The 27,825-nt window shown below is 37.5% G+C and overlaps 1 protein-coding gene and 1 long non-coding RNA gene across 4 annotated transcripts in view; one reads left to right on the top strand and one right to left on the bottom strand.

Moving 5' to 3' along the window:
* Positions 1–840: 840 nt before the first annotated feature.
* LOC143849759 (uncharacterized) lies at positions 841–27,192 on the top strand. 2 transcript variants are annotated; one of them, XR_013235808.1, is made up of 6 exons: positions 853–4,616; positions 24,452–24,498; positions 24,651–24,707; positions 24,812–25,197; positions 25,305–26,711; positions 26,866–27,192. It is a non-coding gene; the product is annotated as an uncharacterized LOC143849759 (long non-coding RNA). The 2 variants fall into 2 exon arrangements; XR_013235809.1 differs by lacking the exons at positions 24,452–24,498; positions 25,305–26,711; positions 26,866–27,192 and having other exon boundaries at positions 841–4,738; positions 24,812–24,830.
* Positions 8,285–27,825, bottom strand: part of LOC143849757 (uncharacterized) — a 32,678-nt gene continuing 13,137 nt past the window's right edge. Inside the window, exons 1-4 of one of the 2 annotated variants that reach the window (XM_077358932.1) lie at positions 21,501–21,759; positions 16,034–16,209; positions 9,187–9,385; positions 8,285–8,674 (exon numbers count right to left, since the gene is read on the bottom strand). In XM_077358932.1, coding sequence (XP_077215047.1) covers positions 8,436–8,674; positions 9,187–9,385; positions 16,034–16,209; positions 21,501–21,576 — 690 coding nt within the window. In that variant the 5' untranslated portion in view covers positions 21,577–21,759 and the 3' untranslated portion in view covers positions 8,285–8,435. Of the gene's footprint in view, positions 8,675–9,186; positions 9,386–16,033; positions 16,210–21,500; positions 21,760–27,825 lie in introns of those variants that run through there. The other variant, XM_077358933.1, reaches the window with a different exon arrangement.

The following is a 27,825-nucleotide window of genomic DNA, read 5'->3' as shown; positions in this document are numbered from 1 at the left end:
TCGATTTTTTGAAGTATTGGTCAGCAAAGGGGGTTTCTATCCTTGCAGATGTTGTTTGCAAATTGCTATTATTTTGCTTGTATGATGAAGCAATTTTCACGAAACTCAGTCTCGTCTTTCAATTTTCCAGGATTTTTAACTGCCATAAGAGACTGAAAGAAGGTCGCTTTAGGCTGTTTGAATTCCCCCTCCTCTAACGGACATGTGCTTCTACAGGTTTTTAGTGAAGGACGTTGACTTTCAGTTTTATCGACTTGTTTGCATGAACGGGTTTTTATTTTAGCCATCTTATTATGGGTTTTGCCCTGATAATTTTGCGTCCGTGGATTTCTTGTTGTTTCAGTTCTTCTTTAGGGTTGTAACAAGGAGAATCACAAGTGACGTCTAGGCAACGGATTTCAGAGGGTGTTAAGAATTTGTTACATCTCGTCAACAGGAGTTACTTTTTTATATTTTTGAATGGTCGGTTTAGTGGAGTGTACTGCTCGACATGGAATTAATGTCTTGTTTTTCAGGTTGACAACGATGGGTTGTTGCTGATCGTAGATGATGAATTGTGCTTGTCGTCTTTATTATCTGTCATCAGAGTGGGTTTCTTTGCTTTGAGGTTTTCTCTATCAATTTCTATTCTTTTTTGGCTCCTACGAGGAAAGCATGATTCTTGAATTTCGACCCTGTACATCTGTTTTCCAGTCTATGCTTTAATGGTGCTGAAAGAAGGTCTCTTGAGGCTGTATGAATTCCCTCCTGTAATGGACATGAGCTTTTACAGATTTTTACTGAAGGACGTTGACTTTCAGTTTTATCGACTTGTTTACATAAGGCGGTTTTTATTCGAGCCATCTTATTGTGGGTTTTGCCTTGATAATTTTTCATCCATGGATTTCTTGTTGTTTCATTTCTTCTTAGGGTTGTTACATGGGGAATTGCATGTGACGTCTAAGCAACGGATTTCAGAGGGTGTTAAGGATTTGTTATATCTTGTCAACAAGACTTGCTTTTTGTAGTTATTGAATGGTTGGTTTAGTAGGGTCTACTGTTGGACGAGAAATTAGCCAATGTCTGGTTTTTCAGGTTAACAATGATTGGTTGTTGCTGATCGTAAATGATGAGTAGTCCTCGTCGCCTTTGATATATTTGTCAACAAAGGGGTTTTCTATTCTTGGAGATTTTCTCTGATCAATTTCCTTTTTTTTTTGCTTCTACGAGGAGTATAATTCATGAATTTCGACCTGGGACATCTGTTTTCCAGGGTGGCTACAAATTTTTAAAGGGGCAAGAAGAAGTTCTCTAGTGGCTGTATGAATCCCCCTTCTTTTAATCTTTAGCTATTTTCTTGATGTGTTTATGTCATTCACTTTTTGGCCTGATCCCTACCTAGGGTTATATTTGATCTTACTTTTTTTTGATGTTTTAAGACGTAATATTTAGGTATCATTCCCTACGATCAGCGCAGGTCGACTACCAGAAGAGGGTTTACTTTGATTTTTTCTGTATCACTCTTGTTTGATACTGCAAAAAAAGGGGTTGTCGTTGCTTAATTTTTTTGTTTGCTAATTCTTGGTATTTGCATCATTGGTCTAAGAAAATTTTCACGAAATTCTAATCGACATTCGGTTTTACAGGTTTTAATTGCAGGAGCTTCTGTTTTCTGTTTATATCGCCTTGTATACGGGAGCAAGTTTTTATTCGACACATCTTATTTTGGGCTGTCCTCGATATTTATGCAACCAAGGATTTCTTGTTGTTTCATTTTTTACTTGGGGCCGTGAAGAGGAGAATTGCAATTGACGCCAAAGCAAGGGATTTTAGCGGGTTTTAAGGACTTGTTATTTCCTGTCAATAAGCATTGGTTTTTTGTAATCAATTTCTGGCCGAATAATTGTTTTTCATTTATATTTAATTGTGATGCTAGTAGCAACTACGGTTGGATGAGAAATCCGTCAATGCTTTGTTTTTTCAGATTGCCAAACGATGGTTTGTTGCTGATCTTATATGGTGATCTTGATCGAATTTTTGAAGTATTGGTCAACAAAGTGGGTTTCTATCCTTGTCTATTTTGTTTGCAAATTGCTATTATTTTGCTTGTATGATGTAGCAATTTTCGCGAAACTCAGTCTGGTATTTCAATTTTCCCGGTTTGTTGAGACTGTCATAAGAGACTGAAAGAAGGTCGCTTTAGGCTGTTTGAATTCCCCCTCTAACGAACATGAGCTTCTACAGGTTTTTAGTGAAGGACATTGACTTTCAGTTTTATCGACTTGTTTTCATGAGCTGGTTTTTATGCGAGCCATCTTATTATGGGTTTTGCCCTGATAATTTTGCGTCCGTGGATTTCTTGTTGTTTCAGTTCTTCTTTAGGGTTGTAACAAGGAGAACCCCAAGTGACGTCTAAGCGACAAATTTCATGAAACTCAAATGGACATTCGGTTTTACGGGTTTTAGTAAAAGGTGCTTCTGTTTTCTGTTTTTATCAACTTGTATACGGGAGCAAATTTTTATTCGACACATCTTATTTTGGGACATCTTATTTTGGGCTGTCCTCCATATTTTTGCAACCAAGGATTTCTTGTTGTTTCCTTTTTTTCCTTAGGGTCGTGAAAAGGAGAATTGCAATTGACGCCAAAGCAAGGGATTTCCGGGGGTTTGAAGGACTTGTTATTTCCTGTCAATTTTTTGTAATCAATTTCTGGCCGTATAATTGTTTTATATTTCTATTTAATTATTATGCTAGTAGCAACTACGGTTGGATGAGAAATCCGTCAATGCCTTGTTTTTCAGATTGACAAACGATGGTTTGTTGCTGATCTTATATGGTGATCTGGATCGATTTTTTGAAGTATTGGTCAACAAAGGGGGTTTCTATCCTTGTTGTTTGCAAATTGCTATTATTTTGCTTGTATGATGAAGCAATTTTCACGAAACTCAGTCTGGTATTTCAATTTTCCAGGATTTTTAAGACTGCCATAAGAGACTGAAAGAAGGACGCTTTAGGCTGTATGAATTCCCCCTCCTCTAACGGACATGTTCTTTTACTGGTTTTTAGTGAAGGACGTTGACTTTCTGTTTTATCGACTTGTTTACATGAGTGGGTTTTTATTCGAGCCATCTTATTATGGGTTTTTCCCTGATAATTTTGTCTCCATGGAGTTCTTGTTTTTTCAGTTCTTTTTTAGGGTTGTAACAAGGAGAATCACAAGCAACGTCTAAGCAACGAATTTGTTATTATGGGTGTTTCCCTGATAATTTTGTCTCCATGGAGTTCTTGTTTTTTCAGTTCTTTTTTAGGGTTGTAACAAGGAGAATCACAAGCAACGTCTAAGCAACGAATTTGTTACATCTCGTCAACAAGAGTTACTTTTTATTTCTTTTGAATGGTTGGTTTAGTGGCGTATACTGTTGGACGAGGAATTAGAATATTTGGTTTTTCAGGTTGACAATGATGGTCTGTTGCTGATTGTAGATGGTGAATGGTCCTTGTCGCCTTTGATATTTTTATCAAGAAAGGGGTTTCTATGCTTTGAGATTTTCTCTAACAATTTCCTTTTTTTTGCTTCTACGTGGAATGTGTAATTCACGAATTTCGACCCGGTACATCTGTTTTCCAGGTTTCTACTACGTTTTAAAGGTGCAGAAAGAAGGTCTCTGGAGGCTGTATGAATTCCCCTCCTCTAACTGACATGAGCTTTTACAGGTTTTTAGTGAAGGACGTTGACTTTCGGTTTTATCGACTTGTTTACATGAGCGGGTTTTTATTCGAGCCATCTTATTATTGGTTTTGCCCTGATAATGTTTCGTCCATGGATTTCTTGTTGTTTCAGTTCTTTAGGGTATCAAGGAGAATCACAAGATACGTCTAAGCAACGGGTTTCAGAGGGTGTTCGGAATTTGTTACATCTTGTCAACAAGAGTTACTTTCAAATTTTTTTGAATGGTTGGTTTAGCTGCGTCTACCGTTGGACGAGGAATTAGAATGTCTGGTTTTTCAGGTTGACAATGATGGGTTGTTGCTGATCGTAGATAATTAATAGTCGTTGTCTCTTTTGATATATTTGTCAACAAAGGGGGTTTCTAAGCTTTGAGATTTTCTCTTATAAATTTCTATATTTTTTTCTTCCACGAGGAAAGCCTGATTCATGAATTTTGACCCTGTACATCTGTTTTCCAGGGTTGCTACGGCTTTTTAAAGGGGGCAGAAAGAAGGTCTCCTGAGGCTGTATGAATCCCCTTTCTTTCAGTCTTCTGCTATTTCTCTTGATGTGTTTATCTCATTCACTTTTTTGCCTGATCCGTGCTAAGGGTTATATTCATCACTTTTTGTTTAATGTTTTCAGATGTGATATGTAATTCCCTGTGATCAGCGCATGTCGACTACTAGAAAATGTTTACTTCGATTTTTTTCTGTGTCGCTCTTGTTTGATACATAAAAAAAAGTGTCGCTCTTGTTTGATACATAAAAAAAAGAGGTGTTCCTTGCTTAATGTTTTTGTTTGCTAATTGTTATTATTTCCATCTCAGGTTGAAGAAAATTTTCATGAAATTCAAATGGACATTCGGTTTTAATTGAAGGAGCTTTTGTTTCCATTTTTGTCGAATTGTATACCGTACCGGAGCAGGTTTTTATTCGAGCTTATTTTGGGTTGTTCTATAATTATGCGACCGATGATTTCTTGTTGTTTCATTTCTTCTTTAGGGCTGTGAAGGAGAATTGCAATTGACGCCAAAGCAAACGATTTCAGTGGGTGTTAATGACTTGTTATTTCCTGTCAATAAGCATTGTATTTTTTTGTAATCAATTTGTGGCCGAATAGTTGATTTTCATGTTTATTGAATTGTTTGGCTAGTGCATCTACGGTTGGATGAGAAATTCGTCAATGCCTTGATATATTTGTCAACAAAGGGGGTTTCTATGCTTTGAGATTCTCTTATCATTTTCTTTTCTTTTTTTGCGTCTACTAGGAAAGCATAATTCATGACTTTCGAACCGGTACATCTGTTTTCCAGGGTTGCTACTACTTTTTAAAGGGGCAGAAAGAAGGTCTCTTGAGGCTGTATGAATTCCCCTTTTTTAAATCTTTTGCTATTTATTTTTATGTGTTTACTCATTCACATTTTTGCCTGATCCGTGCTAAGGGTTGTATTTCATCTCACTTGTTGTTTTAATACGTGATAAATAGATATCATTCCCTTTGATCAGCGCATGTCGACGACTACTAGAAGGGGGTTTACTTTGATTTTTTCCGTATTGCTGTTGTTTCATACTGCAAAAAAAACGGGTTGTCCTTGCTTAATGATTTTGTTTGCTAATTGTTATTCTTTCCATCTTAGGTCGAAGAAAATTTTCATGAAATTTAAATGGCCATTCGGTTTTACGGGTTTTAATTGAAGGAGCTTCTGTTTCCGTTTTTATCGACTTGTATACGGGAGCAGGTTTTTATTCGAGATATTTTATTTTGCGTTGTCCTAGATATTGAGCCCAAAAAAACAAGCCAAGTACTCGGAAAGGATCACATGAGCCAAGCTCACCTCGATGTCTCCAGCACGGTAACGTCCACCTGTTGCGAAATATCGATTGCTTGTTGAACCCTGTGAATAACGTGAAAGTAGGATACTCCAAATTCGGGGGTCAAAGAGTTTCATAAAACGTTATTGGTGGAAAAAGATGTGAGTGAAAGATCCCACTGAGAGGTTCGATGCTCTATTTTAGAGGGCTTGGTTCGTCCTTACAACTAATTCGTACAAGCCCAAGTGGTATTTAAAAGGGCTACCGCTATAGTTTTTTTGTCAGTGAGCCAGGGATTATTAAAGAAAGGCAAACTGGAGAGTCTTGACCAATTCGAAAGATCATTCGATGTAGTTGAAATAACTGAATTTTGGATTTCTGAGGTTGTCAAGGACTTGTTATTTTCCATCATTAAGCATTACTCTTTTTTGGAAAGAATTGCATCTTAGTAGCAACTACGGTTGGATTAGAAATTATTCTTTGTCTTGTTTTTCAAGTTGACTATGATGGGTTGTTGCTGATCGCGAATAATCTTGATCTATTTTTGGGTATATTTGTTGACAAAAGGTGTTTCTATGTGGACATATGTTATTTGTAAATTGCTATTATTTTGCTTGTATGATTAAGTAAATTTCACGAAATTCAATCAGGTATTTCAATTCTTGAGGGGTTTTTGACTGTCATAAGGGACTGAAAGGTCGCTATTTTGGGTTTTTCGTTGATAATTTTGCGACCAATTTCTAGGAGTGATAGGTGGCTTTTTTCTCTCCTGTGAATTGTTGTACTAGCAGGTCTCTGTTGCATCTTCCTGTAGATGTTGAGCCCTCTGGATAGTCTTTGATGCATTGTTCAGCAAAGCAAAGGTATTTCTATTGAATTTTCAGTGTGGCATCAAGGGTGCATTCCACAATGTATTGGACATAGTTTGCAGTGGAAATTTGGCCTCAGTTTTGGTCTCAAGTTTTTCATTGTTTCAGCTGAGCATTCTCTTTAATGGTGTGAAATTTCTATGTTAACTAATCAGGTTTTCGACACTGTACTCCTGACCGGCCAGTTGCGGACTGTGTGGTGTCTGGGCCCTCTGCTATTAAATTGTTCTGCAAGATTTCTTTGCTTAGGGAGCTTTCGTTCAAAGTATGTGTTGATCTAGTTATTGAATAAAAGAAAGGTTCAATTGTAACCGAATGGTTGTTCCTTAGTTTCCAAGGGTGGAAGAGGTCATGTGGTTAAATTAAATTGGTTGGTTGCTTATTTTTTGTCTGCTTAAAAGATTGTATAGTGGCGTTCAAATGCTAAAGATCTTTTGTTGTTTTGTTTGGTGGCAAAGAATGGTCATCTCACCTCTGCTTTTCAATTATTTTCAGGTGTGGATCACACAAGCAATGTTTATTTAATTTGCAAGGGTGAATTTTTGGTTTAACTGGTTAATTTTCAAAGGAGAATGCACCTTTGTTATTTAGCTTAGTCGGTTGAGTTCCCATTTGGCAAAAAACCCAACTGGTAATGATAGCTTCCTGTGTGTGCTTTTTTATTTTATTTTATTGGGGAAGACTGAAACATGCTACTGAGAGAGTTTGGACCTACAAAATAAGGGCCATCATTTATTTCTCTAGGGGTGTTATTTTAATTTGTTTAGTTGGATAATATAAATTCTTTTAAATCATTTGGTTATAGCTTAGTTAACTTTAAGCGCCCCCCCCTCCCCAGACCAGCAGAAAACCATGAATGAGCAATAAGACCTAGGGCTGCAACTCGAGCCGGGTTTTACCCGACCCGCATCGACCCGACCCGAAAATAACCTGGGTCGGGTTCAGGTTTCATGGGTTTCGGGTCGAGCCGGGTTGAGCATTCAAAAGCCCGCATGAATCTCGGGTCGAGCCGGGTTTGAAGGGGCCCGACCCCACCCGAGTTACATAAGTTATAGTATGTACATTTTTTTCTATTGTTAAAAGTTAAAAGTGAAAACCCACGCATCCACTGTTATTGTATGTGAGTGTAATTTCTGCTTCTATGAGTTGAGCTGATTCAAGCGTTTAATTCAGCATTGTTTGATTGTAATTACAACATTGTTTGTTTCAAGTGTAATGTGAGTGTAATTTCTACTTCTATGAGTTGAGTTGCCTTGCCAAACAAGAATTTTCCTTAAAAAATTGCGCCAACGTGAAAAAATCCAACCCGACCCGAGATTTATCATGGGTAGGGCTGGGTTTGGCAATCGTGGGTTTTCCGGAAAAAAACCCGACTCGACCCGAGATATTTCTCGGGGGTAGGGTTGGGTTCTCCAAAACCCGACCCGAGTTGCAGCCCTAATAAGACCGATTGATACTGGTGGTTTAATTGAATTTGACCAATGTCTTTAACTTATTTATTTTCATTAGAAATAGGATTAGGATTCAAAAGTGGAAGTTTTGGTGGACATTGAGACATATCAATGTAGTCTACTTTTGGGGCAATTTTTTAAGATTCTAGAAAAAAGTTGTTTTGGAAATTGAAGGCTCTTGTTGCGTTATCTCTATAAGCTCTTGAGAACTAAAGACTTGCCCCTTTTTTTTTGGACTGTAGGCAGTTCCTCAATTATATACTAAAGACTTGTTTTTGTTCATCAATTTCTGGGGCAAAATTTACAATAATCTGTACAAAGGATAGGGACCGTAATATTTTTACAATTTAATCTTTGCGTGATATTGATCAGTAGAATTGGTTGTGTAATTATTGGACAAACAGTACTTTCCGATTTTTAGGACTCTTGGCATTGTACTTTTACATAAATACAACCCAGTCTTAAAATCACAAAAAAATTATAACAATAATTTGGTTCCAAATTAAGAAAAGTTGCAACTAATAGTTTAGATTGTTCAACATCAATTACTATCGAACTGATTTACATTACTTCTGCGTTCCTGCAGACTTCTTAATGCCATAACTGCCTCTATCAAGCTATTTTACACGAGATAAAAGTTGTTTTTTTTAATGGTATGTCGTCGCCCTCTTCAAAGAGCTTTAGAAACCGAGCGTGGTCTTGTTCCCTCTTCTTCCTTTGCCAGTATCTGTACAGAGCCACCAAGCCAGTAACAGATACAACAGAAACTATTGCACTGATCATTATCACTAAAATCACACTCATCCCCTTATGAGTATCTCCATTTTCTGATCTTGAACTTCTGACAGAACCTACAGGCATGCATATATAAAATTCAAACATTCATACACTAACCTTTTCGTGGTAGAACATTCAGGTGTTCATGCCTATTTGTGTGAACGTATCCTGCAGCTAGAAACTAGATTTCTTAGGCCCTGTTCGTTTCAGATTGTGACAATCAATGGTGAGGGCCACCATCAGTTTTCACATCTGAAACAAACAGGGCCTTCATTGTTACAGGGGTAGAGCTCAAGTCCCCCCGGCTTGAAATTTTTCTATATTCCTGATTAGAGTTATCTTTATTCATTCCATAAGCTCTGAAACCGCACTGCAATACACTGAATCTTATACAAAGTCTATTTTCTAACATTAGTTTCAAATCGGATGCAATTCACTCATTGTTATGCAGGAATCATGATATGAAGATGGGTAAAAAATATTAAGCACCACAAAAGATGATGTGTTGTAATAAAATGGAAAAAATGCATTAAGCACGATAACATATGATATAATATAATAAACTGATATCTGTAGAAACACTCACCGGATTCGGTACGGGCACACTCGGTACACATAAATGTAGCATTGAATTCCTTATCCTTAAACCGAACATATTTTCCATCCGGGGCCATAAAATCGGCGGGACAAAGCTCCCACTCATCAAATACGTCGTCTGATGTTATAGTATACTTTTCATAAAACCCACATCGCTTGCATTTGCTATCTGGAAGCTCTGTCAGAGGCTGCAAAAAATAAATGCTGCAAAAAATAAATGAGCATGTGCAATTTCACTGTTAGCTTTCGCAACCAAAACTTTTCTGTATGAACTGTATGTTTACATGTAAAAACTGATTTACATCTGAACTTTTTATGAACTTTTTATGAATCACAAACTGATTTACATCTGAAGTTTCCTTGAACTCAAGATGAGTTTATCTCTCTAAACTAAAAACACTCAGTCTATTTCAATCTTTGAAATAGATGACAGGTTTGAGTGTTCACATTACAGTAAAAAAATTGATCCGGATTCCGGATTGATACAGTTGTGAATTAACCCTTCAAATTGCCAACAAAATCTATAGCAAAAAGGTATTCTAGATAGCAGTTTTCTCCTCCAAATTCTTAAGGGCGAGTTTGGATTACCGGAACAGGGAATCAGAATTGACGTCTGATTCTCTATCCGCAAATTCCAGCACTTGGAATGCACTTTTGTCATAAAAGGAAATGTGCGGCAGAATATTTGAGGGAATATCGGGCAGATTTTGATAACGCACGATTTTCAATACCGGTTGGCTCTCTCCTATCTAGTGAAAAATTCTCCCTACCTCCCTCCCTCCCTCCCTCCTCCAGACGACTAAATTCAGGGAGAAAATATCTCTCTCTAAATTTAGGGAGAAAATCTTTCACCACTTACAAATTCCCTATTTAGCGATTATAATGCTTACCCAAACAGTAGAATCAGAATTGATATTTCCTTTTACCGTGGGAATTGGAATTTGATTTCAATACTGATTCATTATTCCTGTAATCCAAACACACTCTAAGGGTAAACAAAAACAGCAAAGCTGCACAAGAACAAAGAAAAGAACTCCCCAAAAACTTTCTTCTCATTCACCTTTCAAAAAGTTCCCTAAAGTGAGCTTTACATTGATATTTATATCCTTTTCACCTTGACACCCACTTTAAACCCTGATCCTGATGGAAAAAATAAAACACTTAAACTACAAAACAAAAACAAAAAAAAAACCTTAATAATGATGTGAACAATCCGTGAATAGTGTTGTGAACATTGCGTGAATACTGGATAGTGTTCTGAACCAAGGTTTTAAATTTGAGTTTCGGTGTCAGTTTCGGTCACCACCGAAACTGAAATATTTCGATTTCAGTGGAAATGGGCTTACGCACTCCACTCGTGACCACTGAACGACGAATATGAAAATAATTTTGTTCTTTTTTAAAAAAAATTCCATCGAAATGTCTAAAATTTCCACCGAAATTTTGTAAAAAAGGTCAAAACAAAATTTCAGTTGAAATTTCAGCGACATTTCAGCAAACTCTAGTAAAAAAATGATTTCATGTAAATTTCGTTTCGGCTTTGCCCGAAACCGAAATATCTCGGCTGAAATGTGTCGTTTGGACCGAAATTTAAACCCTTGGTTCTGAACAGTGCGTGAATAGTGAGGTGGGTCCTCTTTTCCCATGACTAAAACACACTTAACTTAAAAAATAAAGTGGGTCCTATTTTCGTGGGGGAAAACTCCTCTTCTCTTGCACCGGTGTCGGCTGAAATTTAAAACCTTTGTTATGAAAAGTGCATGAATAGTGAAGTGGTTCCCCTTTTCCCATGACTAAAACACACTTAACTTAAATTATAGAGTGGGTCCTAATTTCGTGGGGGAAAACTCCTCTTCTCTTGCACTAGTGTTGATACTTCTCTTGTTCTGATGCTTTCATTCTCTCGCATTGCCTCAGTCATGAACATTCCTTCCTTTGACCCCTTCTGTGTATCTTTTGATTTCCTTCGAACGCTCTACAAGTTGTACATATAGGTCTTTACTTCAATGTGTACGAGATGTATTACATCAATCGCCCCCTCTTGAAAAGAACTCGCCCTCGAGTTTTCATCATCAATTTATGGCAATCTAGCTGTCATAAAAAAAAGCACTACTATAGATGTTGCCAACCTTTTCGTATTGCATTGATCCAACATAAGTACATAACCAAGAAACTATCGACCTTAAATTTTTCTTCAAGGTTTACATTACCATCCAATGATAAATTTCCAATTCTCTCGTTCACTTCTTCTTTCTGACTTCAAGGAATACATTCTATCATTCTATAGAAAGACTTCAATTGTCTGAACTTGATTTCGATTCTAATTTCAATTGTCTGAACTAGATTTCCAAAAGAATGTTTTTAAGATGGGTCGAACCCTTACAATCTTGAAAAATCAATATTAGTAAAAGGAATGTAATGTTCTTCATTGAATGCCTTCTCTTCAAAAATCATACCTGAAGTAATACTAGAAATCAAGCCTAGCTTTACCATTTCATTCAAATCCATTCTATCTTTTATAGATTCTTCTTCATCACTATCGTAGCTATAAGCAACTCCAGTTTCAAGGAGTTCATCTTCAACTTCTTACGAACTTTTGTCGGCATATCTTGAATCAATTGGAGCTTGATGCATCTCTTGATGCCTAGGGTTCATCTTGATCTTGACAGGTCCCAGGGCAATTGGCACCCCTTTATTGCGTCAGAATTGAGTAATCATTGCAAACTGAGCTCAAATCTCTTTCATCTACATATCCTATTCCCTTTGCTGCCGAATTAATTCCCCTTGTTGTCGGAGAAATTCTTCATTTTTTTAATGATAAAAAGTCTTCATGTTCTTACATCAATTCCCATTTTTCTCAAGGTTCTTGTTTTGGGATTTAGTGTGGCCTTGCATCTCTCAATATATTTTTACATTTTTTGCATGTTTATGCTCTTTTTTTCTATTAAATTTGTTCCATCTCTTAAAAAAACAATCAAATCTTTAAATTTGGAGAATAGGAACATAAATTCTCTTCTTCCTTTGATTTAGCAAGATCATCTTATATAAATTTTCAGTTCATAGAATAGGAACATAATGGCCCTTGGACATCATTTGAAAATTGCAATGGACTACCTGCAGGTTTCCAGAAACCAAATTTCAGTGACAAGGCAGACAAAATTCAAGGCCAGTGGGTTATTGATGGGAGACCATCCAAGAGGCCATGATGAATCAAGAAGATAGGGCCTATCGTTCATGTTAAAAAGAGTTTTACTTTGTTTTTAGAGTGTTATTTAAGTCTCTTTAAGTTATAACAGGGGTACCATGGTCTTTTCACATCAATATCACTTGGTTTCTTTGAATTATGAGAGTTTTAAATAGGCCCCACACATGTATTATGAAAATTTTGTGCGGAGAGATCCTTTAAGTCATTAGAGGGTATTTTAGTCCAAAAGTGTTAGGTTTTCTACTAGGATTTTAGAACTTTTTAGTTCTCTTTCTTTTCTTATATATAAGTAGCCTCAAGGTACTTTTCATTGACGCTATACTATGATGGAATGAATAAAGATTTGAAATTTTTTCTCTCTCGTGTGGAAGTGATATCTGTTCTTTAGGGTGTGATGCCTTGTGCGATGTCTAGTGTTCCCTTAGTGCAAAATCTCAGAATTGCTAGTGTGATTCTAGCATATTCTTCTTTTTTGGTGAGAGATGCCAAGAAAAACTCTTGGTGGGATGCCATGAGAGAAGTATCTTGTTTCTTCATTACTTGCAATCCATACTTTTCCTAGTTTCTCTACTCATTTCTCAGTTTCTTCTAGAAAAACAATCAGCCCAAGAACTGAAAATATTCATTCCTCTTTCCTAAAACCTCAAAACCCTAATTTTTCTTCTTGTTTTACCCATCCCATCTTACCCTAATCCCCGCATCCCTTAATCTTGCCAAAACCTTTGCCTGCACCTTTACGACATACATCTCCACTGTTTCGGCATACGTCTGCACCTTCCAGGCATACGTGCACTTTTCGGCATAAGTCAAGACCCGCATATTTAGGATTCAAAACCCTAATTTTCACACTTCCTTTTCATCCTTCTTCCCTACTACAAGAGTCTACTCTTGCCACTAAATTCAAATCCCTACACATATCCTGTTTTCATTGTCAAACTTTATTCCTCACCCGAGTAGACTAAAAAGTGAGCCCAATCTTTGAAATTAGTATCAGAGCTACGTATCCAGATCGTCCTGCTTCAAATTGGTATCAAAGCTATAAATCCAGACCCTTTCATAAACGGTTCTACATCAAATTGGTATCAGAGCTACATATCCAGACCTTTCCATAGACCCTTCAAATTTGTATAAGAGCCTGGGTCTTGTAAGGTCTCACACTCATTCATATTATTTCGTCCTAAGATCAGTGCTCCATTTTAGCCTCCGGGCTTCCATCGTATACCCACACGTAGCGGTCTTAATTATCACTCGAGTCTAATGGAACCCGACCGAATAGTTGAGTCGTTGGAAGGCTTAAATGCCAAATTTGAAGGGTTGCAACTTGGGTCGGATTTTACCTGACCTGAAAATAACCAAGGTCGGGTTTAGAAATTATGGGTCTTGGGTTGGGTAGGGTTTTAGATTGAAAAACCCGACTCAATCTTGGGCCGGGTAGGGTTTAAAGGAAAAAAAACCCAAAACCCGACCCGACTCATAAGTGTACTATGACTTTCATAAATATCTCTTGAATAACATGGCGAATTAATTTATAATATATTGATATAATTGTTTCCATTAGGCTGATTATGTTTGTGATGTGAAAAAATAGTTTCTTTCTTAAATTTGTAAACTTGATGATATAAATCTAGAGATTTTTGGTGTGAAAATGTCTTTTCTACAATCGTTGAAATTAGTCTTTATCCTACGCTAAATAATAAAAACCCGAACCAACCCGAGAAACTATCTTGGGCAGGGTCGAGTTTTTGAACCTAGGGTTTTCTCAAAGAAAACACAACCCGTCCCGACTCGAGATAATTTCTCGGGTAGGGTGGGGTTCAAGAAAACCTGACCTGCCGGACCCGAGTTGCAGTCCCACCTAGATCGTGTGGATCGTACTCACCAAGATTTTAATGGACATCTTCTAGCGTTGTAGACTCCACAGGATGCACGATCATAAGTTCGCACCGGAACAATCATTGTTGATACCTTCTATGAAGAGCACGAAATTAGAGCGACATACCAGAGTCACTATTGTCATACAAAGCAGATTCCAACGATACTTGGCTCATATGTGTTAACACTAAACATGGCGAATATCTTTACTATGCCTGAAAAAGAAAAGTTGAAAAAGAAAAGTCAATCGACAGAGTCTGTGAGAGCTTCAATTAGTGCCCAAGGATGCGAATGATGCTACAAAAGTAGACACGGTATTGTTTGTTCCACTAACGCTCGTAAAGCTAAAAGATTATGTTGAACTTGAAGTTGAAATCCAAGTTATGCTCATCAGAGGATATGCTTGTCTGACATACTACGATGGAAATACCTAGTCCATTGGAAGGGACAACCGTATCCCACACGTGCAAAGATCAGAGCTGACGACCTTCTGGCAATGACGCTGACAATTATACTCGAAAGGGTCGAGTCCTCTAAAGTAGGGGATTAGATTCCATGAAGAATGAAGTTAAGAAGATGGGACCCGTCATTAATGTTAAAAGAGTCTTACTTAGTTTTTAAAGTGTTATAGTCTCTTAAGTTATAAGAGGGGTACTATGGTCTTTTCCCACCAAAATCACTTGGTTTCTTTGAGTTATGAGAGTTTTAAATAGGTCCCATGTATGTATTATGAGAATTTAAGTGGGGAAAGTCTTCAAGTCATTAGAAGGTATTCTAGTCAAAAACCCTGATTTTCACTCATTTTTTTTTCCACTCTTGCAAGTAAATTCAAATCCCTATATCCAGCATATCCTAATTTCTTTGCCATACTTAATTCTTCACCCTAGTGAGCCTAATCTTTGAAAGATATTTCCTTCCATAGATCGCTCTACATGAATTTGGTATCAGAGCTACATATCCAACCCTTTCGTAGATCGTCCTGCGTCAAATTGGTATCGGAGATGCATATCTTCCATAGATCCATTCTACGTCAGTTATGAAGGGTTTTCCTTTTCCTAAAATAATAAGGTCAGATCCTTCATAACAATGTGCTTCATCAGGCATAGCAGATTACTCCAAACAGAAGGCAAAGTTGTCAAGAAGGTTGGCGGCTTTCTAGCTACTTGGTTGGGAGTTTGGACCGTTGACATGACATGGTGACAAGAAGGCAAAGTTGTCAGGGGAAAGAGATCCAGTTGACATGGCACGTTGAAGGGAGATGACGCAATTCTTGGAAAAGAAGGGAGATTCCTTCCCAATTTCTTGGTGATTGTCATTTTGAGTTCTTGTATGATTATATTTCAATGGTGATTTTCATTTTGAGTTATTGTATGATTGTCTTTCAATTAATAGAACCATTATAATTATTGATTTCTTGTGTGTTTATCTTTCTATTAATAAAACCTTTGTATTTAGACAACAGACACTACTCAAAAAAATCTTCAAATAAAGGATAAGTGGCTACAACTAGAAATTTTGAAGCAAATTTGAAAATTGAAAGTACTTTAGGGGGTGCAAAGAACTACTTGTATGCTTTTTCATATGGTAAAAACAGCAGCAACAACAACCAAAAGCAACAATAAATAATATGTCTAGACTCTAAAACCAATAATTCTTTCATGAAATAAAACTAAATAAATAAAAAAGAAGAGTGGTTTTAATGAAAACTAAGACCAAGAATATCAATTTTAAGCTGCCTAGGAATTGAAATAAAACAAACCTGCCAAGATTCTTCACCCTTGAAAGTATAAATGAAGTGTGTTTTCTTCACATCTGGCAAAATTGTCTTGTTCCCTCCTTGGCAGTGAAAATAAACTGTCGGTTTGGCATTGAACCACTCATGGGTTGCAAAAATTTGAATAGAAGCAAGTGTAACATATCTTGATGAAAGAATTCCTGCAAAGAATTGAAGAGATCAGTTGACATTTAGAAAATGCCATGATCTAACCAAGACAGTGGCAGGCAAACAGCTCGGAGACAGTCTTTCCAAGATAGAAATGATTGACAACTATAGTTCAACTTAAGGGGGAGGGTTGGAATAGAGTATTTTTGTGAATTTTACGCATGAGTATTTTTGTCATGTCAGATGTATGTTATGAATAGTAACAGAGAGAGAGAGAGAGAGACATGGTGCAACTTTCATCCCCACAAAAACTACTCTTTCTTCTTCTTCCTTATCATTTCCTTGTTTTCCTTGATTTACTGATTACTTCCAAGGAAACAACCAGCACATAGAAATTATAGATTTTAGATTTTACACTACTAGATATCCACTAATTGGCTAGAGAATGAGATTACACAGAAATGAATATGATATCATTTTGGTGGTTGAATTTTCTGCATTACTCAATGTGTTTTACTACACATGGAGTGGATGTCTAAAGTCTAAAGATAACCAGATTGAGGATTAAATCAAGTCAATGGATAGCTTCAATGGAAATTGTATAGTATTAGAAATGAAGGGAATTTTCTAGAGGTTATTTACTAAACCAGCTATGAATTCCTGCTCCACCCTGGATATTGAGGGTTTTATTCCAGTTTGTCATCATGTTCTTTTATATTTCAAGGATTGGTTTTTAATAGGCTACTCCCGGTCAAAGGCACAACCTTATGAAGGTTATGTTTGGTGGCAATTTTATGGAGTGTTTGGGAAGAATGTAAAAATAAGAGGGTGTTTGGCAATGTTTCAAAAAAAAGTTCTTGTTTTTTTTTTTTCTAATCAGAAAAAATATGTTTGGCATATGAAACAAAGTTTGTTACAATCATTTTTATTGTTTTTCTTTTTGTTCTAGAAACGCCTAAACTGATACGAAAAAATGATGAATCCAACATGGAATGGAATTTCTTAAATGTTTTAACGAGAGTTACGAGACAGTCTATCACATCTCTCCTTTCCCACCCCGCCTGTCTTTGCTAATTTGTATTGCTTTTGTGATGGTTTCTAAGTGCGTCTTTGTGCTTATTTTTGCATTTCCTAAATTTTCATCTTTAAATTCTATCATTTGCATATGCTTCCATACGTTTCTGTGATTTTATAGGATTTCCTAAAGTTTCTCACAAAATCAATTTTATAGCCGAAAAATGCTACAACATGAGAATATGCATGTGTCTGAATTTGTTATGTGTATGATATGTTGTGTCTAAATTTGTTATGTGTATGATATGCTGTCTTAGTTTATTATTCTTATTTCTTGGTTAAAGACACTAGTTCTACTATCTATCTACACTAAGGCCTTGTTAATAAATAACTTATTCGCTTGCCTTGATTACTTCCATAATTTTGATTTCTAATAATTTTAAAATAGTGGGGATTGTTTATTTTTATGTATTACAAAAGCATATTTCAAAAGTTCTTGGAAAAGGTGCTTCAATTTTTAGTTCTCTCATGTCTTTCTTTTGTTTTGCTTGGGAACTTTAGTCCCACATCGGTTTGGAAGACAGTGCTCCCTTGATATTTAAATGGTTGCTCATCTCTTGGGTCCGTGTGATTGCATCACTTTTGTAAGAAAGAATCCTAGAAAGTGGGGAAAAATCATAACAAATATGTTGGTTTTTCACTTATTTTCCAGGTACTTATTAGCTATTTGTTTATTAATTTTTTATGTGAAAGTACATTTTTGTCCTTATAATTTTTTTCCTTTTTACTAGTTCAATCACATTGCAAATAAACGAATCAGATTGGAGCTCTGTCACCAATTTTTACAAGTTGGGGTCCACAACCCAACTTTGCAGAATCACATCTAGCCATTGTGGAAGTATGGCAGACAAGGCATGCATGGTAGCATCAGCTTCATGTGGTCCAGAGAGTGCATCTGCTACATTATTCTCTTGACCGCTCTTATATATGATGTCATAATCGTAACCCAACAATTTGGTAAGCCACTTCTGTTGTGTTGAAGATGTGACGTGCTGCTCTAGCAAATACTTGAGATTGTGATCTGTCTGGATTTGGAATGGTGCCCAACAAGATAAGGCCCCCACTTTCCCACTAGGTAGAGGATGGCGAGCACCACTTATGATATGTAGAGAGACCTAAATTCTTTTTAGATAAGGCCTTGCTAAGGAATGCAATCCGCCTTCCCTCTTGCATCAGGACGACAACGATTCCTACACCTGGTGTGGCCTTCTTTAGGTATGCACAGGCTTGTTCTGCCCATCAAAAAGTATCCTTCTTAAGCAATTGAGTCAGAGGGTAGCTACTCTTCACATAGTCGAGAATGAACCGTCTATAATATCCAGTCAACCGTAGTCCTTGGTTTAGACAACTGTACCATGGCGGAAATCTTTGAAGGGTCTGCGGGCGGCTACCCCATTCTGGGAAATGAAGTGGCCTAAATATTCTAATTCACTTCGACCAAATAGGCACTTTGATGTTAGATCTCTTTCTGTAAAGTTGGTGCTTGCTTTGGAGCGTGTCGCATGCAGATGTTGAAGGTGGGCCGGCCAGCTTTGGCTATACACTAAACTATTGTCAAAGAATACAAGAATAAACTTGCAAAAGTGCAGATGGAATACTTCATTCATCAAACTCTGAAATGAAGACGGATCATTGGTTAGCCTGATGGGCATAATGAGGAACTCGTAGTGCCCTTCACGCATCCGAAAAGTCGTCTTGTGCACATCCAATGGGTGAACATGAATTTAGTGATAGGCTGATAGCCACGATCGTAAGTCCAACTTGGAGAAATATCGAGCACCATGTAACCCTCATCCAATAACCTGTCATGGTAGGAATTGGAAATTTATCGCTAATAGTGCTGCGGTTTAGCGTTCAATAGTCCATGCACATCCGATGTGAGTTATCCTTCTTCACCATTAGAACTGGAGAAGAAAACAGGCTAAAATAGGGACGTATTAATCTGGTAGCCAACATCTCTTGTACTGCCTTTTCGATTTGGTTCTTCGGTATGTACAGGTAGAGATACAGTCTGATATTAGGGGGTTGGCTTCTCAGTTTCAAAGGTATGCAATGGTCTTCTGACCCGGTCAGAGGGAGACCCTGCGGTTTGGCAAACACATCAAAAAGGTTTCGTAATAGTGTTACATTGTAGGAATAGAAGCTACTTCCTCCTCTTCTATAGGCAAAGAAAATAGTTGTGTGGCTGCTCCTAGCACGAGCTTCATTAGAATTTCTCCATTCGCTTACTATCAATCAGTTGGACGCTATGATTTAGCCGACACTTCAAATTTATTGCCGACTCACGTGTCCTGCCGTGTCCGACATGACACGCGTGTCCACACGTGTTGACACTCCTTTGGACACTTTTACTTGTATTGCTGAAAGTGTTAGACTTAATGTGGGTGTGTGGACATGTTTTTGTACCTTGTCAAGTGTGACATTCTGTTTTTTTATTGAATATTGTGTTTACCTCATTTAGACAACTCGTATACATGTCGAAACTAGACACGTGAATCCATATCCACAAGTCATGATTACATATACTTTCTATTTTAGCCGTATCCCCATTTCTAAAGTTTGGGGGTTTGCCGTGTCCGACACTCCGTGTCAGTGTCGACTCGCAACACTCGTGTCCGTGACCACAAATCATACGTTGGACGACTCCTTTGGATCCTCGTAAAATATGGCACCTCTAATTGAATGATAACTCCATTCACAATTGTTTGAAGTCCCATACGATCAGACCCAGAGTAGTGAGCCATTGGACACTCAATACCATGTCACACTTGCTCGAGGGCAGTAGAAGCATATCTGCTAGGAAGGTAGTATCTTGAATGACCCATTGGAAGCGTTTGCATGCTGCTATGATTCTAAATTTTGTTCCACCGACCACACATACGGAAAGGGATTGGTAGGTTGTACATCACAACCGGTACGCTTGGCCACCTCTGGATCCAAGAAGTTGTGCATACTGCAAGAGTCGATGAGTATAATCATGGGCATCCTATCGATATAGCCCTCGATCCGCATGGTATGATAGGAAGTAGAGCCCGCTAATGCATAGACCAAGATCTAGAGCTCCTCTTTAGTGGGTTTTGTGTTGTCTGTCAAGATCTCAAGCTCTTCATCCTCTTGAACTCTATCTAATAAAAAAAAATTATACATTTGTGTCAATGTTGTATCGTTCATCGCAATTAAAGCATACGCCCTTCAACCTACGTTCATCCATTTCTGCTCGTGTCAGGCGCTGAATAGGAGGTAGAGAAGCCTGGTTAAATGGATTCGAGCTAGGATTACTGGACGTTGCTGGTTTCCAATTCCCCTTCGTTTATCTAGCCAGGGCCTCAATGCTCTCTTCTTGTAACCATGCCAACCCAATGGCTGTATTGATATGCCTGCCTTAATTTCATCCCAAAGGCCACTGACGAAACAACTCACAAAAAATTTCCGGTAATCCACTAGTACAACTGGTCAGCTCTTCAAATTGTTCCTAATATTGCTTCATAGAACTAGTTTAGAGCTTGGATGAAGTCGGCCCACTCCAGTGGTCCTCTCTGGTCATCTCCAACCAACGATACCATTGCAGGGCCTTGTCTTTTAAATGTATTGAGGCCAGCGGTACCTTGCAAATTATCTTCTATTCATGCCAATTTTCTGAACATTCTCCTTTCTCCACGCATACAATTTCCTCCTTTGCTTATCCGATAAACCAGGACACTATTCCTAATCCCTACAAATTCCCCACCCAAACCAACCTAACTACACTATTCAAATCCAAACCTATCATTTAGATAAAATTATCTAGCAACTACTCACTATCACATGCCTATTTTTCACCCCTCATACATAACTGCCTAGTGCACATATGACGGCGTAACATTAAGGCCCTGTTTGTTTTCGAATTTACAACCGATTGTGAGTCCAAAACTTATTATTATCTAACATTTACGTTTAATTTTGAGCCCCATAATCGGCTTCCAAAACAAGTAAATTTTGAGCCCCATAATCGGCTTCCAAAACAAACAGGGCCTGAGCAAATCTATTATAGTTCTCTTCCAGTGTGTCACATTCATATGTTTGCAATCCACCATTAATAACATTTAGTAAAACCCCCTTCTTGATTTTCTTCAAAACGCTTCTATTTCTTTTAATCTTTTTTCCAATCAAAATTTAATATTTTATTTCATCACTTCCGTTTTCAATCACAAACATAATCAAAAGAGAGAGAGAGAGAGGAAAGGCAAACCCTAATTTGAGAATAAGAATCGGAAAGAAGATAGAAATTTACCTGGAAGAGAGCATAGAATGATCGAAGAAAGAAGAAGAACTGAAACTTCGAGATGCGACCTCGATCCAATCCTCATAATAACGATTTGCTATAGAAATCAAAGATCAATACAACGCAGCTGGTTTCAGATCAATACTGTGAGAGATTTGGGTGTAAGAGAGGCAAAAGAAGAATATCGGAGAATTTCGGATCCAATAAGAAATGGGATAATTACATTTACACCCCCTCTAGTTTCTGACACATCCACTTCGACCCCTATAATTTAAAAAGTGACAAATACACCCCTGTAGTTTCAATTTGTTTAAGGTTTGCCCCCTCAGCTGAAGGTTCGTCTATAGACTGAAGGTTAGGATGATCCGATGGAGCTGATTTTTTGGGCACACTCCAAACAGTGGTTTTACATGTGTTAGAAATTAGTGCTCTTTGCTATATTTTAGGATGATGTGTTAGTGGCTTTTAGAAAACTCTCCATGAGCAAAAATCTATGGTTTATTTGAGAGTTGGGTATCTATGACAGTTTGTAGGCAGTGAAAAGTTATTTTAAAATCAATTTAAATCCACAAGTAATCAGCCAGTGTTTTATAAAATGGTTATACCATGATTTCTTGTTGAACTTCACTTTCTAAATTGAGAGGAGAGCTGACACCTTGCGCTCCAAGTTGTCTAATATCAGAGTTGCTGAAATCTATGTTGTAAAGTATAAAAGATTAAATAACGCCTTCTCCAACAGCTTAAGCTTCTGTAGTAATTGGTCGTTTCACATGGTATCAGAGGAAAGGTCCTAGGTTCAAAACTCCTTGATATTAAAAAATCCACGTCTAATGGCCAACTCAAAAGAGGGGCCACATGTGCCACGTGTAGGCCAACATTAAAAAGATGGGCCGCACATGAGGGTGAGTGTTAAAAGTATAAAAGTCTAAATAACGCCTTCTCCTACAGCTTAAGCTTATGGAATAATTGGTTGTTTCACATCTGTAAATATATGTAATCTCACTACCTTTTCATTTTGCAAATTTTTTTTCTATTTTCTGTTGTCAGAATTCTCTATCAGACGGCTCTTGTGGGGATTGCTCCATTAGCTTTAAGCTTGTAGAGATTCTATGCACAAATTTTGGTTGCTAAGATTGAATTTGAAGCATGTAGAGATTCTTGTGGGGATTTCTATGATAAAATTTGAATCTTCAATTGACATGGCTGCTTGAAGTCGTAGCATGGTAGTAGAGCCAGTCAAATACAATATAGTTAGATGATTTGAGGCCTGATCCATCAAGCTGTCCAGCTGATGGAAGAGCTTAGTGAATTGTGTCAAAACCAGACTGGAAATCTAAGTAACGAAGAAAAAAATTCGACTTGACAAAAGTCCACAAGAAGAAATTTCTTGCCAGGATACCCAAATCCAATATCGGAAGGTAGGTTAGGTGATACAGTTTTGGAGAGGAGAACCTTTTCAACAATCAACCAGCGTGGGGTGGGGTGGGGCGGGGGAGATGTAGTATTTTTGGGTGGAGAATTGGAAGCTAGGCTCGTTCAAGCTATAGAATGAAGGATTGTAGAGAATGAACTGGTCTATGGTTTGTATCCTGATGATGGATTGGAATTCATTGGGGGACCAGTGAGAAGAGGTTGAGTATTGGCAAACACATTGAGATCCTATCAGAAGATGGATGATTAAGAAACTCAAAGAGGAAGAGGAAAACCTTTTCACAATCCTTCAACGAATGAAAAATCAAAGCATGTATGATTGGTGGAAATGTTCATTTGAGATATACATGCATGGCATACAATTAGACATAGCTGATTACATGGTTAGATCCCAAAACGTTGCATTGATTTGGTGTTGGGTGTGAGTTTATTCCAAAAATGAGCTTCGTGAGACAAAATATTTTGGTGGCAAATAGATGAGCTTCTAGTCAATGTACTGAACTGTGATAGGATGAGCTGCTTGCGGTGCTGGTTCGTTTTGCATTGAGAAGGATGGTTTGTGGCGCATATGCAATCTTGCAATTGACAAGATTCCAACGAAGTATTGGTTTTCATTCCTGAGTTGGACTGTATGCTTGACGCCTTGGCATATTGGAAAGACATTCTAGGTGATTTTATTTTACTTGCCTTATGAGTACTACCATGCATCCATCAACGGTTGTAACTTAAAAGATTCTCTGATTCCATTGAAATAGATTGAAATCGTCTTGAAGTTGAAATTTGATACGTGTAGATTATGATACTTAGAGAATCAATAATAGGATTTGTTGGAAAACCAAGAAATACCTCCTCAACAAGGATCAAATACGATTTGCAGCCAACGACAAGCAAAAGATGTGAGAAACACCACCACACAAGACATATGCACAACAATCTCCACCTTGGCTTGTTTCCCACCCAAATTGGTGCAATTACTTGTTTTGGTGTGAAACCAAATAAGAAAGGGTTTAATTCTTTAGGTTTTGGAAATCTAGATATAAAAGTCCCAAAAACTATTGCGTGAAGAGAGTGGCGGCAAACAATAGAGGGAGAGAGTGAGGAGAGGAGAGGAGAGTAGAGAGAAGAGAGAGTCAGGTTTCTCTTAGGTTTTTTTCTTGGGCTTTCTCGGGTTCTCTCGGTTTTTTCTTCTCAAGTTTCTCCTCAATTCTCTCTTGTGTACGATCTTGGGTGAGAGGACAAGCAAAGATTTGTGGGTTTGTGAGTCTGCAAAGCATTCCCGTTGTAATCCTTGTATATTGTTTTCTCATAGTGGAAGATTTGTGGGGTGTTCCTTGCTTAATGTTTTTGTTTGCTAATTGTTATTATTTCTATCTTAGGTTGAAGAAAATTTTCATGAAATTCAAATGGACATTCAGTTTTAATTGAAGGAGCTTTTGTTTCCATTTTTGTCGAATTGTATACCGGAGCAGGTTTTTATTCGAGCTTATTTTGGGTTGTTCTATAATTATGTTGTTTCATTTCTTCTTTAGGGCTGTGAAAAGGAGAATTGCAATTGACGCCAAAGCAAACGATTTCAGTGGGTGTTAATGTCTTGTTATTTCCTGTCAATAAGCATTGTATTTTTTTGTAGTCAATTTGTGGCCGAATAGTTGATTTTCTTGTTTATTGAATTGTTTGGCTAGTGCAACTACGGTTGGATGAGAAATTCGTCAATGCCTTGTTTTTCAGATTGACAATGATGGATTGTTGCTGATTGTATATGGCTATCTTTATCGATTTTTTGATGTATTGCTCAACAAAGGGGGTTTCTATCCTTACAGATGTTTTTTTGTAAATTGCTATGATGAAGCAATTTTCACTAAATTCAGCCCGGTATTTCAATTTTCCAGGATTTTTATGACTGTTATAAGAAGACTGAAAGGTCGCTTGAGGCTGTATGAATTCCCCTCCTCAACGGACATGAGCTTTTACAGGTTTTTAGTGAAGGATGTTCACTTTCAGTTTATAGACTTTTTTACATGAGTGGGTTTTTATTCGAGCCAATCTTATTATGGGTTTTGCCCTGATAATTTTGCGTCCATGGATTTCTTGTTTTTTCATTCTTCTTTAGGGATGTAACAAGGAGAATTGCAAGCGACGTCTAAGCAACAGATTTCATAGGGTGTTAAGAATTTGTTACATCTTGTCAACCAGAGTTACTTTTTATATTTATTGAATGGTTGGTTTAGTGGCGTCTACTGTTGGACGAGAAATTAGCCAATGTCTGGTTTTTCAGGTTGACAGTGATTGATTATTGCTGATCGTAGACGTAGATATGAATAGTCCTTGTCGCCTTTGATATATTTGTCACAAAGGGGGTTTATTTTTTTTTGCGTCTACGAGGAAAGCATAATTCATGACTTTCGACCCGGTACATCTGTTTTCCAGGGTTGCTACTACTTTTTAAAGGGGCAGAAAGAAGGTCTCTTGAGGCTGTATGAATCTCCCTTTTTTAAATCTTTTGCTATTTATTTTTATGTGTTTACTCATTCACATTTTTGCCTGATCCGTGCTAAGGGTTGTATTTCATCTCACTTGTTGTTTTTATACGTGATAAATAGATATCATTCCCTATGATCAGCGCATGTCGACGACTACTAGAAGGGGGTTTACTTTGATTTTTTCCCTATTGCTGTTGTTTCATACTGCAAAAAAAAGGGGTTGTCCTTGCTTAGTGATTTTGTTTCCTAATTGTTATTCTTTCCATCTTAGGTCGAAGAAAATTTTGATGAAATTCAAATGGCCATTCGGTTTTACGGGTTTTAATTGAAGGAGCTTCTGTTTCCGTTTTTATCGACTTGTATACGGGAGCAGGTTTTTATTCGAGATATTTTATTTAGTGTTGTCCTAGATGTTAAGCCCAAAAAAACAAGCCAAGTACTCGGAAAGGATCACATGAGCCAAGCTCACCTCGATGTCTCCAGCACGGTAACGTCCACCTGTCGTGAAATATCGATTGCTTGTTGAACCCTGTGAATCACGTGAAAGTAGGATACTCCAAATTTAGGGGTCAAAGAGTTTTCATAAAACGTTCTTGGTGGAAAAAAATGTGAGTGAAAGATCCCACTGAGAGGTTCGATGCTCTATTTTAGAGGGCTTGGTTCGTCCTTACAACTAATTCGTACAAGTCCAAGTGGTATTTAAAAGGGCTACCGCTATAGTTTTTTTGTCAGCGAGCCAGGGATTATTAAAGAAAGGCAAACTGGAGAGTCTTGACCAATTCGAAAGATCATTCGATGTAGTTGAAATAACTGAATTTTGGATTTCTGAGGTTGTCAAGGACTTGTTATTTTCCATCATTAAGCATTACTCTTTTTTGGAAAGAATTGCATCTTAGTAGCAACTACGGTTGGATTAGAAATTATTCTGTCTTGTTTTTCAAGTTGACTATGATGGGTTGTTGCTGATCGCGAATAATCTTGATCTATTTTTGGGTATATTTGTTGACAAAGGGTGTTTCTATGTGGACAGATGTTATTTGTAAATTGCTATTATTTTGCTTGTATGATTAAGTAAATTTCACGAAATTCAATCAGGTATTTCAATTCTTCAGGGGTTTTTGACTGTCATAAGGGACTGAAAGGTCGCTATTTTGGGTTTTTCCTTGATAATTTTGCGACCAATTTCTAGGAGTGATAGGTGGCTTTTTTCGCTCCTGTGAATTGTTGTACTAGCAGGGTCTCTGTTGCATCTTCCTGTAGATGTTGAGCCCTCCGGATAGTCTTTGATGCATTGTTCAGCAAAGCAAAGGTATTTCTATTGAATTTTCAGTGTGGCATCAAGGGTGCATTCCACAATGTATTGGACATAGTTTGCAGTGGAAATTTGGCCTCAGTTTTTGGTCTCAAGTTTGCTCAGCTGAAATTCTCTTTAATGGTGTGAAATTTCTATGTTAACTAATCAGGTTTTCGACACTGTACTCCTGACCGGCCAGTTGCGGAATGTGTGGTGTCTGGGTCCTCTGCTATTAAATTGTTCTGCAAGATTTCTTTGCTTAGGGAGCTTTCGTTCAAAGTATGTGTTGATCTAGTTATTGAATAAAAGAAAGGTTCAATTGTAACTGAATGGTTGTTCCTTAGTTTCCAAGGGTGGAAGAGGGTCATGTGGTTAAATTAAATTGGTTGGTTGCTTATTTTTTGTCTGCTTAAAAGATTGTATAGTGGTGTTCAAATGCTAAAGATCTTTTGTTGTTTTGTTTGGTGGCAAAGAATGGTCATCTCACCTCTGCTTTTCAATTATTTTCAGGTGTGGATAACACTAGCAATGTTTATTTAATTTGCAAGGGTGAATTTTTGGTTTAACTGGTTGAGTTCCCATTTGGCAAAAAACCCAACTGGTAATGCCACAACATGCTACTGAGAGATAGTTTGGACCTACAAAATAAGGGCCATCATTTATTTCTCTAGGAGTGTTATTTTACATTACTTCTGCGTTCCTGCAGACTTTTTAATGCCATAACTGCCTCTATCAAGCTATTTTACACGAGATAAACGTTGTTTTTTTTTAATGGTAATACACTAACCTTTTCGTGGTTGAACATTCAGGTGTTCATGCCTATTTGTGTGAACGTATCATGCAGCTAGAAACTAGATTTCTTGGGCCCTGTTCGTTTCAGATTGTGACAATCAATGGTGAGGGCCACCATCAGTTTTCACATCTGAAACAAACAGGTTCATTGTTACAGGGGTAGAGCTCAAGTCCCCCCGGCTTGAAATTTTTCTATATTCCTGATTAGAGTTATCTTTATTCATTCCATAAGCTCTGAAACCGCACTGCAATACACTGAATCTTATACAAAGTCTATTTTCTAACATTAGTTTCAAATCGGATGCAATTCACTAATCATGATACGAAGATGGGTAAA

This window comes from Tasmannia lanceolata, unplaced genomic scaffold (assembly GCF_043159265.1).
Source record: "Tasmannia lanceolata isolate RefF3 unplaced genomic scaffold, GAP_Taslan_0.1 ptg000018l, whole genome shotgun sequence".
NCBI lineage: Eukaryota > Viridiplantae > Streptophyta > Magnoliopsida > Canellales > Winteraceae > Tasmannia > Tasmannia lanceolata.
This window is presented reverse-complemented; position numbering and strand designations above follow the sequence as displayed.